The sequence below is a fragment of the Heteronotia binoei genome, chromosome 2 (assembly GCF_032191835.1).
Source record: "Heteronotia binoei isolate CCM8104 ecotype False Entrance Well chromosome 2, APGP_CSIRO_Hbin_v1, whole genome shotgun sequence".
NCBI lineage: Eukaryota > Metazoa > Chordata > Lepidosauria > Squamata > Gekkonidae > Heteronotia > Heteronotia binoei.
In genome coordinates this window covers 116,339,200-116,354,690 of record NC_083224.1, presented here as the reverse complement: position 1 = coordinate 116,354,690, position 15,491 = coordinate 116,339,200, and the positions used below count along the sequence as shown (strand labels likewise).

The 15,491-nt window shown below is 40.7% G+C and overlaps 1 protein-coding gene across 1 annotated transcript in view; it reads right to left on the bottom strand.

The window, feature by feature from the left end:
* The window catches only part of C8A (complement C8 alpha chain), a 104,089-nt gene that overhangs the window by 41,905 nt on the left and 46,693 nt on the right, over nucleotides 1-15,491 (bottom strand). Inside the window, exon 7 of the mRNA XM_060231887.1 lies at nucleotides 8,608-8,848. Within this exon, the coding sequence (XP_060087870.1) occupies nucleotides 8,608-8,848 (241 nt within the window). The remainder of the gene's footprint in view (nucleotides 1-8,607; nucleotides 8,849-15,491) is intronic.

Sequence of the window (15,491 nt, the reverse complement as noted above, 5' to 3'; positions counted from 1 at the left end):
CTCTGGCAATGATAGTTCAATTAAAATCCAAATCACTACGGGATCTTTCAACTACTTCAAGGTACAAGTTTATAATCCAGGGCTGAATGTCCTATTTATAATCCAAGAGTGAGATCAAAAATTAAAACTTAAGTAATTCAAGAGAAAAGTAAAACCAGGCACTCCCAAAGAGAAAAGCAAAAAGTAATAAAAATAAGAAAAAAACTCCAAATTTGATAAGCCAAGAGAGGAAGTGTGAAAAAAAAATGAATCCAAAGCCAAATATATTCAAATCATATCAAAAATATTCCAACAACAAGTAGAAAGAAAAAAAGGTAAAAGCAAAATTAAAGGTTTATATCCATAACATCCAACAACAAGGAATTATAATCCATTTTAAAAATTGGCACAGATATTCTTCTTCCAACCAAAGATCCTGTTATGTCTTATAGGTTAGTATATAATGCCCACCAGCATTTAAAAGTCAAGTTAGAGCTCATATAAATTCATTCAGAGCATGTCAGTTTAAGCTTCAAATTGCTTTTAAGCCAGCTGTCCTTCACATCCATATATGCTTACAAACAACTTTCCCAAAGTCAAAATTTTTTCCCCAGAGGGGAGTCTAAAACAAATCAATTAAATTCAGCCATCAAGTCTCTTCTACAACTAAAGATCGGTGTGGTTCTCCTCATGCAGGTATTATAGAAGATAGGCAGAAAATTTTAGAAGCCTTGAAGGAGGAGAGAGAGTTCCCCCCCCCCTCTCAGTCTTTTGCCTCCACTTAAATTTTACTCAGCCCTGGTTCTCCATTTCCCTGTTTGTCAAGAATAATGCCTTACAAGTCAACAATAAGCAGAAAGAACACTTACAATGATAATAGTAAAGATGCAGCTTATCTTGATGTTGCAAAGTCGTTTAGATCAGGGGAAAAAAAGGAAAAAGGAAAAGCTGGCAGTCGACCCTCATGCCATTTAAAAATGGCGATCGGAACGGCGAGACTAGAAGCGAGCGGGATCAGGGGGCAGCTGCCTCTGCTGACACCCCCGTTCTACCGCTCGAGCTCCCTGCCTTCTGGGACCATTCCTGGGTCCCAGAGTCGAGTCACCCTTCATGAGAGACCCCTCAATCAGTCCGATTTAGAAGCGGCTCTGGGCGTGCCGGTCAGAGCCGCTCCTAATAGCACGTTGCCGAAACCGGAAGTCCAGCTAGCATTTTATCTGACCCCCCATGACTTAGCTACAGTGATCCATGCAACAGTCACTTCTAGACTGGACTGCTGTAACTCGCTTTATGCAGGCTTGCTCTTGAGGCTGATCCGGAAACTCCAACTGGTGCAAAGTAGGGCAGAATGGCTAGTAACTGGACTGCCTTTACAGGCAGGCAGTTGGCTGATGCTGTGCAAATTGCACTGGTTACCAATTGAGTACCGAATCCGCTTCAAGGTTTTAGTATTGACCTTTAAAACCTTACGGGGCCTGGGACTGATATACCTGTGGGACCGCCTCTCCCCAAACAAGCCCTGAAGACTGCTGCTATCGACCAACCAATATCTTCTGGCCGTCCCTGGCCCAAGGGACATCTGTCTTGCCTCGACCTGGGCCAGGGCTTTTTTGGCCCTGGCCCCAGCCTGGTGGAATCAGCTCCCTGTGGAGATCTGGGCCCTACCGGATTTACTTCCGTTTCATAGGGCCTGCAAGACAGAGCTGTTTCACCAGGTCTTCAGTTGAGGCAAGCGGGCGTCCTTCCATTCTGCTGCTTATACCATCTATTGCCCTATAAAACTACAACAAGCTGAAATATTTGTTTTTTCATCTGAAATATGTGCCTGCCTGCTTGTTGTATATTTTTGAGCTAGGTTTTACTTGTACATTATTGAGTTATTGTTGTATTTTAACTGTTTTATTATGACTGTGATCCGTCCTGAGCCCGTATGGGAAAAGGCAGAATATAAATCAACCAAATAAATAATTCTTATTTTTTTTTTGAGAGGGTGAGAATCCTATTCATGGAATAGAACACATACTGGCTAATTCATTCCTTTCTGTGGCTTATGCATGTGAGAATATTAATTGTGTCTAAAACTGAAGTGCTTTCATTTTTTGTATGAAAGTTGAGGAGGCAATTTTATTCCAATCGTGGGAGGGGGAGTTATGCTTAGAAATGTGGTTCTCATTGAAATATATGAAAATTAACTAACGCAGATATTTTTAATTCTGATATTAAAGAACTCAACTCAAAGTTTTTAAAATGACAGACATCTTTTGAACACACCCGCTGCACTTGGGATCTTACATTGAACAGCTTCCAGTATATTTTTCTACTACATTTTGCATTTACTGTTTTTCATAATTCCCTTAATCAGCATTTAGCCCTGAACTGCTGCATACTCAACAGCTCTTAGGGTTTTGTTTTTTAAAAAAATCTGCTAGTGTATATTATATCCTAAAGCAAAGGAGTAATGTTCACTTTATGCCATGAGCCTGGTTTAGGATTAAAAGAAAGATAGGTACACCAGTTTAGTGTAGTGGTTAAGTGTGCGGACTCTTATCTGGGAGAACCGAGTTTGATTCCCCACTCCTCCACTTGCACCTGCTAGCATGGCCTTGGGTCAGCCATAGCCCTGGCAGAGGTTGTCCTTGAAAGGGCAGCTGCTGTGAGAGCCCTCTCCAGCCCCACCCACCTCACAGGGTGTCTGTTGTGGGGGAGGAAGGTAAAAGAGATTGTGAGCCGCTCTGAGACTCTTCGGAGTGGAGGGTGGGATACATAAGAACATAAGAGAAGCCATGTTAGATCAGGCCAATGGCCCATCCAGTCCAACATTCTGTGTCACACAGCGGCCAAATATATATATATATATATATATATATATATATATATATATATATATATATATATATATATATATATACACACACACACACACACACACACTGTGGCTAATAGCCACTGATGGACCTCTGCTCCATATTTTTATCTAACCCCTTCTTGAAGGTGGCTATGCTTGTGGACGCCACCACCTCCTGTGGCAGTGAATTCCACATGTTAATCACCCTTTGGGTGAAGAAGTACTTCCTTTTATCCGTTTTAACCTGTCTGCTCAGCAATTTCATCGAATGCCCACGAGTTCTCGTATTGTGAGAAAGGGAGAAAAGTACTTCTTTCTCTACTTTCTCCATCCCATGCATTATCTTGTAAACTTCTATCATGTCACCCCTCAGTCGACGTTTCTCCAAGCTAAAGAGCCCTAAGCGTTTCAACCTTTCTTCATAGGGAAGGTGTTCCAGCCCTTTAATCATTTTAGTTGCCCTTTTCTGAACTTTCTCCAATTCTATAATATCCTTTCTGAGGTGCGGCGACCAGAACTGCACACAGTACTCCAAATGAGACCGCACCATCGATTTATACAGAGGCATTATGATACTGGCTGATTTGTTTTCAATTCCCTTCCTAATAATTCCCAGCATGGCGTTGGCCTTTTTTATTGCAAACGCACACTGTCTTGACATTTTCATTGAATTATCTACCACGACCCCAAGATCTCTCTCTTGGTCTGTCTCTGCCAGTTCACACCCCATCAACTTGTATTTGTAGCTGGGATTCTTGGCCCCAATGTGCATTACTTTGCACTTGGCCACATTGAACCGCATCTGCCACGTTGACGCCCACTCACCCAGCCTCAACAGATCCCTTTGGAGTTCCTCACAATCCTCTCTGGTTCTCACCACCCTGAACAATTTAGTGTCATCCGCAAATTTGGCCACTTCACTGCTCACTCCCAACTCTAAATCATTTATGAACAAGTTAAAGAGGATGGGACCCAGTACCGAGCCCTGCGGCACCCCACTGCTTACCGTCCTCCACTGCGAAGACTGCCCATTTATACTCACTCTCTGCTTCCTATTACTCAGCCAGTTTTTGATCCACAAGAGGACCTGTCCTTTTACTCCATGACTCTCAAGCTTTCTAAGGAGCCTTTGATGAGGAACTTTATCAAAAGCTTTCTGGAAGTCAAGGTAAACAACATCTATCGGGTCTCCTTTGTCCACATGTTTGTTCACCCCCTCAAAGAAATGTAACAGGTTAGTGAGGCAAGATCTTCCCTTGCAGAACCCATGCTGAGTCTTCCTCAATAACCCGTGTTCATCAATGTGCCTACTCATTCTGTCCTTGATAATGGTTTCTACCAACTTTCCCGGTATTGAAGTCAGACTGACTGGCCTGTAATTTCCCGGATCTCCTCTGGAACCCTTTTTAAAGATGGGGGTGACATTTGCTACCTTCCAGTCCTCAGGAACGGAGGCAGATTTCAATGAAAGATTACAGATTTTTGTTAGAAGATCCACAAGTTCAACTTTGAGTTCTTTCAGAACTCTCGGATGTATGCCATCCGGACCCGGTGACTTGTTAGTTTTTAATTTGTCTATCAGTTGTAGGACCTCCTCTTTTGTCACCTCAATCTGACTCAGGTCTTTCAACACCCCTTCCAATATTAGTGGTTCTGGGGCGGGCAAACACTTCTCATCTTCCACGGTGAAGACGGAGGCAAAAAATGCATTCAGCTTCTCAGCCATTTCCCCATCCTCCTTCAGTAATCCTTTTACCCCATGGTCATCCAAGGGCCCCACTGCTTCCCTGGCTGGTTTCCTACTTCTAATATATTTGAAGAAATTTTTATTGTTGGTCTTTATGTTTTTTGCAATATGCTCCTCATAGTCCCTTTTTGCCTGCCTGATCACAGTCTTGCATTTGATTTGCCACTGCCTGTGTTCCCTTTTATTAATCTCACTTGGACTGGTTTTCCACCGCTTAAAGGAGTCCTTCTTACCTTTTACAGCTTCCATTACTTTGTTTGTTAACCATGCTGGCCTCTTCTTATACCTGTTTGTGCCTTTCCTAACTTGTGGTATGTATTTTATCTGAGCTTCTAGGATTATAGTTTTAAATAGTCTCCAAGCTTCCCCAAGGGTTTTGACCGTATTTACCTTTCCTTTCAGTTTCCTCCTCACATGCCTCCTCATCTCAGAGAATTTACCCCTTTTAAAGTTAAACGTGGTTGTGGCCGTCTTTTTGGGCAACTCCCTATTTATACAAATGGTGAAATCAATAACATTATGGTCACTGTTCCCAAGCGGCGCAATCACTTTTACGTCTCTCACCAAGTCTTGGGCATTACTTAGGACCAGATCCAGGATCGCCCCACCCCTGGTAGGTTCTGAGACCATCTGCTCCATAGCACAGTCATTGAGAGCATCAAGAAACTCAATCTCTTTTTCTCGACCAGAACACATATTGACCCAATCAATCTGCGGGTAGTTAAAATCACCTATTACGACACAGTTTTTACGTTTAGCCGCTATCTTTGATCCCTCCATCATATTATAATCGTCCTCTCTCTTTTGATTTGGTGGGCGATAACAAACTCCCATAGTTAAATTTCCTTTTGGGCCCTCTATTTCAACCCAAAGCATTTCTAAAAGGGAATCTAATTCTCTGACCTCAGTCTTACTGGACCGTATATCCTCTCTGACATACAGAGCCACCCCACCTCCAACCCTTCCCTCCCTATCCTTCCGATATAACTTATATCCAGGAATCACCGTGTCCCACTGATTCTCCTCATTCCACCAAGTTTCTGAAATTCCCACAATGTCTATGTTTTCTCCCAACACTAAACATTCCAATTCACCAATTTTACTTCGAACACTTCTAGCATTTGCATACAAATCCAATATCTTCTTCACCTTGAAAGTTTGCATATGTTACATGGATTTTGTTCTTGTTTCTGGATTTTGCATGGACCAATATGGTTGTTTGCAACTTTTTTTCAACTTCAGTGATACCTAATTCTAGCCAAGAAAGATTAATCAACAGGATGGGAAGCCTGGGAAAAAATGTTTCTACACCAGACATAGCTACCTGATTTGGCTCCAGTGAAATTTATAACTTGTGCATCATTTAAAGTAGCTCAAGCATTGTTAACACAAAGACTAGCAAGTGCTTCCTTCTGCTCTCAGACTTCAAGAGAACTGTGTCTCTCCTCACATTTAAGGGGCTTTTAGAAGGACTTTGGCTGGCCTTTGCATTCTCAGTTTTCTGCTTCTTGTTTCCAGAAGGTAAATACTATAACCAGACACAAGTACCAATTTGAAGCTGTATCCCTGCCTAGCATCTAACAGAGAATTTTACAAATCATGTCCTGAAACATCTGCCTCCTCCCCCTCCTTGATTTTGTAGTATTTTTTTTTAATCCAACCTAATTAAGAGTTCTGGTGAGCTTGAAAGATTGTGCAATGCTTTCTGCCATTTTGGTTGGTCCCAATAAACAGTATTGCACCGATTTTGTTCTTGCTTTTGAATAGATCCTCAGCTAGCATAAAAAGCCAACTGTGCACACTTCACAGCTTATACCAGCAACAGACCTGCGGAATAAGGTGGGCTGCATGTCTAATCTGTGGGGCACAAATTGCTGAAGTCGTCTTCCTAAGCGTAGAACTATCTGGCTAAACCAGAAGTCTGAGCCTGAAGCTGCTGACTTTTTCAAGTGGAGAATCCCAGAACTAAGTTACCAAACCAGAACTTTTGGAAGAGAATGTGAATGTCTACTGTCTATTGGTATCACAGAAGGCACATGCATTCTTGCATTAATAACACAACAGATAGCTTTGCACAGGGCATTTTTTTGTAGCAGGAACTTCTTTGCATGTTAGGCCACACACCTTCTGATGCAGCCAATTCTCCAAGAGCAAACAGGGCTCTTCTTACAGGGCCTACTGTATGCTCTTGGAGGGTTGACTATATCAGGGGGGTGTAGCCTAACATGCAAAGGAGTTCCTGCTACAAAAAAAGCCCTGGCTTTGTACACGTGAACAATCAGGTTAGTGCACTGGAGAGTCAAGTTATTACGATACTCAGGGCTTTTTTTGTAGCAGGAACTCCTTTGCATATTAGGCCATACACCCCTGATGTAGCCAATCTGCCAAGAGCGTACAGGGTTCTTCTTACAGGGCCTACTGTAAACTCCAGGAGGATTGGATACATCAGGGATGTGTGGCCTAATATGCAAAGGAGTTCCTGCTACAAAAAAAGCCCTGATGGTACTAAATTTCTCATTCATGATGAGAAGACTTTATGCTCCAACTCTCCGGTTGTGTATGTGAACAATTGCAGATGATACCTTACAGAAACATAATTTACAGACAAAACCCTGCTGCCCTGCATGCCTTCTTTTGCTGAAAGATTAAACTAGCAGACCTCCCTCATTCTGCAGTTTGAAAGTCTTCTAGTGTAAAATGGCAGAAGTAAAGTCCTGTCTAGATCTGTTTGTGGGGATGCATTTTGTGTAGTTTGGATTATAAGAACATAAGAGAAGCCATGTTGGATCAGGCCAATGGCCCATCCAGTCCAACACTCTGTGTCACACAGTGGCCAATATATGTGTGTGCGTATATATATATATATATATATATATATATATATATATATATATATATATATATATATATATATATATATATATATATATATATATATATATATATACATACACACACACACACACACATATATATATATATACTGTGGCTAATAGCCACTGATGGACCTCTGCTCCATATTTTTATCTAATCCCCTTTTAAAGTTGGCTATGCTTGTAGCCGCCACTACCTCCTGTGGCAGTGAATTCCACATGTTAATCTCCCTTTGGGTGAAGAAGTACTTCCTTTTATCTGTTTAACCTGACTGCTCAGCAATTTCATTGAATGCCCACAAGTTCTTGTACTGTGAGAAAGGGAGAAAAGTACTTCTTTCTCTACTTTCTCCATCCCATGCATAATCTTGTAAACCTCTATCATCAGCACAGGAATCGTTGCTGTACTTGTAAGGAAACTTGTATATTAACTTCAGAAAATGTACCTCTTAGAATTAAACCTTGTGGAATACAAAAAATAGTGTGTGGCTTAGTGATCTTGAGTTCTTTGGTCATGACAACAGTCTGTATCCACCTGTGGGCCAACGAGATTTATGTATACAAAGGAATTTTATATACAACATGCTGAACAGGCGAAACAAGCTGTGAATAATCAGGGGGGGGGGGAGGCTCATCCCTCAAAATCTCCCCTTCTAGGATTCCTCATGGTGAGCAGACTATTTTCTGTTTCTTTCCTATAATAGTCACTCTGCAACCTTCAATAGTCCATCCTTTCTAAATAGGGCTGCCAACCCCCAGGCCCCATCTGGAAGTTGGCAGCCTGATTTTGGGTTCTTCCAAAATTATAACTGATATTCAGTCTATATTCAATCTCCCTGGATAAAATGGCATCTCTAGAGGATGGACTCAATGGCACCACATCCCTGCTTGGCTCCTTCCCCTTTCAAAATGCACCCTCCCCAGATTCCAACCTACATTTCCAGGAATTTTCCAACACAACATAGGAAGCCATACTTCTACGACTTTTTCTATCCTGTCTTTTTAGAGGATTTTTTTCTGCTTTTGGTAATGTTTTTCTGAATACTTGGAGAGTCCATCAGGTATATAGAGTTCCCTATCTTGTCTGTGGGTGGCCTACTTCTGTGGCATACAGGGACACAGCATTTTACAATTAGATATAGTGATAAATAAAAGATGCTAACCTTCTCTCCTCATTTCATCTTTGTCAACAACAATGATGTATTCAAAGATGCCTCCCATTGTCCCGGATGTCACGAAGTGGGTGCCATAAAGGTTTATAAACTTGGCATACAGTCCATAGTTGTATTTATCTGGAAGATCCATCAGAAACTGAAGCATTGTTTCATGCAGAAATATATCATCTCTTCTCATCTTGAAACGGGCTGTTTGTACTTTGGTGAGTGTTCGAATAAATCCTACATTCTGTAGACAAAGCACAGCAGAAAGTCTCTTTTTTAACTTCTTATGGAAATTGTCTGGCCAGTGATACAAAGCAGCGAGGTATGATGCCAGTTAATTTCAATTGGACCTACAAGGAACTGGCATAGTGGTTGATTCAGATGATGTGGTTAACCCCACCTCTACTTTGGCTTTAAGAGAGCATTTTAAATGGACTGATACCTATGCATATAAAATGAGTTATAATTTTAAGACAATATAATAAATGTTTAGACATTGGTAATAAAATGGCAATATATCTTTTTCAAAAACCTTATAGTAATCATTATTGTGTTACTTCCGATAATATTCAGTGTTTATACTTTTTTTTAATGTTTCTTTCTGCAGCTAGAGAAATGAATTAGAAAGTTGACTGACTTACCCAGGCTACCTTCTGAGTGCATTTACTGAATGGGTTGAGTGGGTGTTAGAAGCCAGGTTTTCTACCTTAGTTTATTTTAATGTCATACTTATTGTCACCAAGTTATACTTGTCCTGAAAGCATTAACAAAATAATCTAGTTCGGAGAAGGATTTGGGGGGGGGGGGGTGTTCAACAATGATTGACTACTGGGAGGCAGATGTTGTTGTTCAATCAGTCACTTTTAATCCAGTAGGAAACATCAGCAACAATTGATTAAACTGTGTGTCTGAACAGTCTCTCTGGGTGACTAGATGTCACCCAGCTGGCATGACTTAACTAGGTCCAGCTGTTTGCTCCTGTTCAGCAGCACTCCCTCTATGACAGCTAATGTGAATTAGCAGTTGCCAACTCCAGGTTGGGAAATCCCTGGAGATTTGGTGGGTGGGGCCTAGAGAGGGTGAGTTTGAGAAAGGGTGAGACCTCAGCCAGGTACCATGGCATAGAATCCATTCTCAAAACCAGCCATTTCTGCCTGGAGAACCATTGTTGCCAATCTCCAGGTGAGGGCTGTGTCATTATACCCTGCTGAGGTCACTTGCCTCCTGCTTTTGTCCCCATTGTGGAGAAAGACTGTACTTTTACCAGGTTGATGCTGCAGGGAGGGGAGAGAAGATGGAAAACTGAAATCAGATACATTCCCCTACAGAAAATACCTGCCTTGAGGTACATACTCTATAACACAATCAGGCCAGGCTAAAAAAAAAAATCATTCCACAAGCTCACACTGATGCTAAACACCACAAGGCTGGATATGACAGGAAAAGATGGCAACAATACACTGCAAACAAAAGGAATGATGTGCTTCAATGTCTGTGGGACCGTTGTCATGCTCTCCCTGCACCCCTCCCCCCATTATTCTTCCTTCTCGGCATTCTGGATCTGTTTAAGGGCTTTAAGCCACCACAGACACTGGGACACACACACACATGCTGGCGGGGTGTGTGTGTGGAATCGAAAGCCAGTGTCTGTTTCAGCTGCAGGGTGGGAAAACAGCAAGGGTGAGGATGGAGGTGAGTGAAAGCCAAGGTTAATTTACAGATCAAAGTGGGGAGAGGAGAATGATGTAAGCTGCTTTGGACTCCCCCCCCCCCTCCACCCGTGTGAAGAAAGATTGTCCTTTTCCTATGTAGAAGGTGCATGGAGGGGGAAGGCAATGGAAGGCTGAAAGAGGGACAGATAAAGATAAGGAGATATGGCTGCCAACTCCAGGTTAGGAAACTCCTGGAGATTTAAGGGGTGGGGTTTGAGGAGGAATGAGACCTCAGACAGATACAATGCCATTTTCTCCTGGGGAACCACTGTTGCCAATCTCTAGGTGAGGGCTGGAGATCATTCAGAATTACAACCGCTCTACAGATGACAACCGCTCTACATGGCACTTTCCATGTTTGTGAGCCGCCCTGAGCCTGCCTTGGCGGGGAGGGCGGGATATAAATAAAAATTATTATTATTATGACCAACAAAAAGAGAAGTAATTTAGTAATTATTTCTTATATTTAGATTTAATTTAGGTTTTTAAAAAAGATATATAGGCCACTCATAATTTGTGCATAAATGTATCATCCTGTTGCTGAGGGCTGGCTCACACTTGATGATGGCAGTCATGCTTTCTCTAATGTCCCCTACAGAGGAGCACATGATTTTCCACTAACAAGAAATACTAGTAGTAGACAGCCATTGCCTATTGCTGATTCCAGATCTGTGTGTCCATAGTGCTTCTCCTTTGTGCTTTCTGTATCCCTTAAAACAAGAGTGGACAAACAGTAGGCTTTCTGTATCTACTTCTTTAAAAACCTCAGTCATTAATAGGAGGAGTCAAAAAATGATGACTGGAGAGAGTGATGCTAGTCAGAACACAACAGTCTGGAGATGGAACCTGTCAAAATCCCCTGCTATACCTATGAGCCATACAATGGGATAATTTGCCTGCATATGCAAGTATACTTAGAGAACCCACTACATAGTATTTATCCCAGGCTAGCTCAATCTCATCAGATCTCAGAAGCCAAGCAGGGTTGGCCTTGGTTAGTATTTGGATGGGAGGTCACCAAGGAATACCAGGATTGTGACATGGAGCCAGACAATGGCAAACCATCTCTGAACATCTCTTGCCTTGAAAACCCTACAGGATTATCATGTCAGCTGTGAAAACAACAAAATTAAAAACAAAATACTATTATAACTTCACATTTGAGTAACAGTTCAGGAATTCTAACTTCAAACTTTATCATTGCACTGGGAGAACTACAGAAATATTTGATTACCAGCAAACAATCATAATCATTTAACAGGTACGGAACACTGAGACTGAGGGCGTTTTCGCACTGACCTTACTCTGGAGCGACGTCCCTCTTCACCACGCAGCGTCTGTGCGGATTTCGCACCACTTGCTCCGCAGAACCCGGAAGAGCTGCAAAGTCCTGCAGCTTTTGTGTCGCAAATGTAAACCGCCAAAAACCAGTTTACATTTGCGACGCAAAAGCCGCGGGACTTTGCGGCTCTTCCAGGTTCTGTGGAGCAATTGGTGCGAAATCCGCGCAGACGCTGCGCGGTGTAGAGGGACGTCGCTCCGGAGTAAGGCCAGTGCGAAAATGCCAGCAAAGATTACCCTAATTAGTCCTTGGTCTGGTCTTACACATGCAGCAGAATAAAGTAGTAAGATCTGAAAGTAGTTGACTGGAGTGTACGTAAGAAGGTAGGTAGAAGGATGTCAGTTTTTAAAGCTCCATTGTACAAGTACTCTGCCCAGTAAGGAAAAAAACCCAGGACATCAGGGGAAAATGTTCTATCCTACCATGTTGCCTACTGTGCAACTTTTATATTGGCAGGGAGATTTTTCCCCAGGGAAACATTAAAAATGTGGTAATCCGCCCCTGCAATCTGAAATGATGTAGTTTGTTCTATAAGGACAACTAAATTACCACCTCATTCTATTTCTTGTGTAGACTGTGAAGAGCTGCTGCTTGCAGATACTATTTATTTTATGTTATACTTGTTTTATTGTTTAAGTTCACTAAGGGGGAGAAGGAGCTTAATAAACAAGCTGAATTACAAATTTGCTCACAGAGTACTCTTTAGGATCATAAATATAACATAGAACATAGAATCATAAACATACCATAGACCAGGGGTGGCCATACTTGCTTCATGTAAGAGCCACATAGACTAAATGTCAGATGCTTGAGAGCCGCAAGGTGACTTCAGTAGAAGAAGTGGGTTTTGGGGAGTGGCTTGAAAGCAACATCACAGGAAGGGATGGGGTTTTGGTACAGGATGTGACATCATTAGAAGGGGGTGCTTAGGAAGTGACATCATCTGACCTCTGACCTGGAAGTGACATCACAAGACATGACATCACATAGTGATATCATATCCTTGCTAGGTACCACCCCCAAAGTCCCCAGGTGGTAAAAACAGAAAAACAGAAGTGGTAAATACAGATATTGTTAATGATATCTATTCTAGTAACTGGGCAAAACCCTTAGATACAATCCAGTGACTCACAAGAGCTCATACCCTGCCTCATATTTTGTTAGTGTTAAGGACTCTTGCGCTTTTCTGCTGCTAAAGACAGACTAACACAGCTAACCATCTTATCTGTGCATAGTTTAGCAAGCCCTTTCTCCTATCAAGTTTTCATAGCCACAAAAATAATTAATGTAAAAATTATCAGAGGCCCAGGGCCCAGAGGATGAAAACTCTAGGGTATTTTCACATGACTTCATGGCCCATGGTCACAGCTCAAGTAGTTTAATCTCTCGAATAACTTCTCCAAATGCATTAGCTTTTGACTGCACAATTTATAGGCAAACGCTTTAGCTCAGTTTCACAGCCATCCCCATTTCCTTTATGTCTGTCATATCTACAACCTCTACAAGATGACAGTATACTATAATACAAAAAGTTATAGGTGACCTAAAAGATACTCTAAGACCCAGCAGAACATTCTTTTCAGCTACACTAAAGAACCTTCCAGTTGCTTTCTGCTAGTATAGGTTACCTAATCAGTCATAATTAATCAGCTCCAGAGGGAAATGTTTAATTTTTAATGTTTAATTCTCCTGATGGATATTGGGCAAACAAAAAACCCCAAGAATTAGTTTCGAATGTTTTTCAAGTTAATTTTCCAATAGCAGGAAAGTTGCTGTCAAAGGATTCTCCACTAACTGAAAGTGTCATTTGTAATACCCCCCCAACAGTTATATTTATAGTAAAAATAGGCTTTTATTTTCTTCTCTGTTTTAAAAATGTTATTGGTTTTCTGAAAAGTTGAGGGTAATGGGTAAGAGGGAATAGAAAAGTATAGTTACAAATATGTCTTAGTCTGCATGTAGTATACTTTCTTAGAATACAAATCTGCATCTAATATACTTTCTTAGAATACAAATATTATCTCTTAACTTTACATCATCAACATTTTGATACATTTATGTGTAAGTCTTCTTATTGTAGTGCCTATTCAAGTTCACATTTCCAACAAAAGCAGTATTATAGTAAAAGATAGAGGAGAAAGGAGATATAAGTTCACACCAAAGAATCTTAAGAGTCTTATCTAGCAAAATATATAGTTTCATCCAATGTTTTCTTGCTTCTTCCTTAGATTTCCCAGCCAACAACTGGAATAAGTAGTCCAGCTAAGCCATTTCCCAAATTTTCCCCACCAAGTCCATTCTTGTGGGGATCTCCTGAAGTTTCCATCTCTGTGCCAAAAGAATCCTGGCTGCTGTGTTAATATGCGCCAGCAAATGTTTCGTCTCTTTGGAATAGTCTTCAGGGTATATATTCAATAAAAACAATTCTGGTTTAAATTGGATCTGTGTCTTCAGAATCTTCTGTAATAGTTCGTGAACCATTTTCCAATAATCTTTCACCACCCCACAGGTCCACCATATATGGTAAAAAGATCCCACATGTTTAGTACATTTCCAACATTTGTTAGACATGTTAGTATACATCTTACACAATTTCTGTGGCATTAGGTACCATCTATAAAACATCTTATATAAATTTTCTTTAAAGGTTACTGACTTAGTTAGCTTAATATTGAATTTCCACAGCCTCTCCCATTCTTCTAATGTGATGTTATGCCCCAAGCTTTTCACTCATTGGACCATACAATCTTTTACTGTCTCATCTTGCATCTTCATCTGTAATAGGTATGCATATAGCTTAGAGATTAGCTTTTCTTGAGGCCCTAAAAAGATTTTATCAAATGGATATTGTTCTGTATTAAAGTCTGTTGTCTTATCCTTGGCACACCTAGATTTGACTTGTGTTCTCAACCACCAACTCATTTTAATGTCCATATTTTCTAACTCTTCCCTGGTTTTCAATTGGTTATTGTTTTTCAGCAGATCTTCATATCTATAACTCTGATTAGGTTTAAAAAGATTTGGGAGTGTGAATGCTTTCACTAGAGATACCCATCTTTGGATTTTCTGGTAAATTCTCAGTTTTAGCCATGACCATGTATGATACAGAGATTTCCGGAACCAGTGATTTTTAAAACAAAAATGTTCCTCTAATCTTTGATACCATAATTACACATGCCAGCCCAAATTAAGATCGTGTCCCTCTAGTATCAACTGTCTCTTATCATTCAATAATACTCAGTCTCTTACCCACAACAGCACAAAAGCTTTATTGTACAGTTGCCAATCTGGGAGGCCCATGCCTGCTCTCAATTTAGAGTCTTGCTCTGTCTTTAATTTGATTCTTGGTTTTTTGCCTTGCCAAACGTATTTAGAAACCATCTTATTCAATTCTTGAAAAAAAACACTGTTTAGGAGTACTGGGATAGTTTGGAATAAAAATAATAGTCATGGTAAAATGTTCATCTTTATTGAAGCTATTCTTTCCATTAAGGATAAATTCAAACCATGCCATTTTTCCAGATCTTTTTAAATTTCTTTGAGTTATTTGTCGTAGTTGTCCATCTTTAAGCTGCTTCATTTATTTGAAATGTGTACACCTAAGTATTTAATTCTTTTCTCTTACAGAAAACCTGATTTTTGTTGAAGAAGTTGATTTGTTCTATTGTAATATTCTTCGTTAGGAATTTTGTTTTAGGGTAGTTAATCTTCAATCCTGCCCAGTGGCCAAATTGGTTAATCTTATTTATCAAACAGTCAATTGAGTCTGTTGGCTGCTCTAATATAAAAACCAGATCATCCGCAAAAGCTCTCAATTTGTATTGTTCACTTTT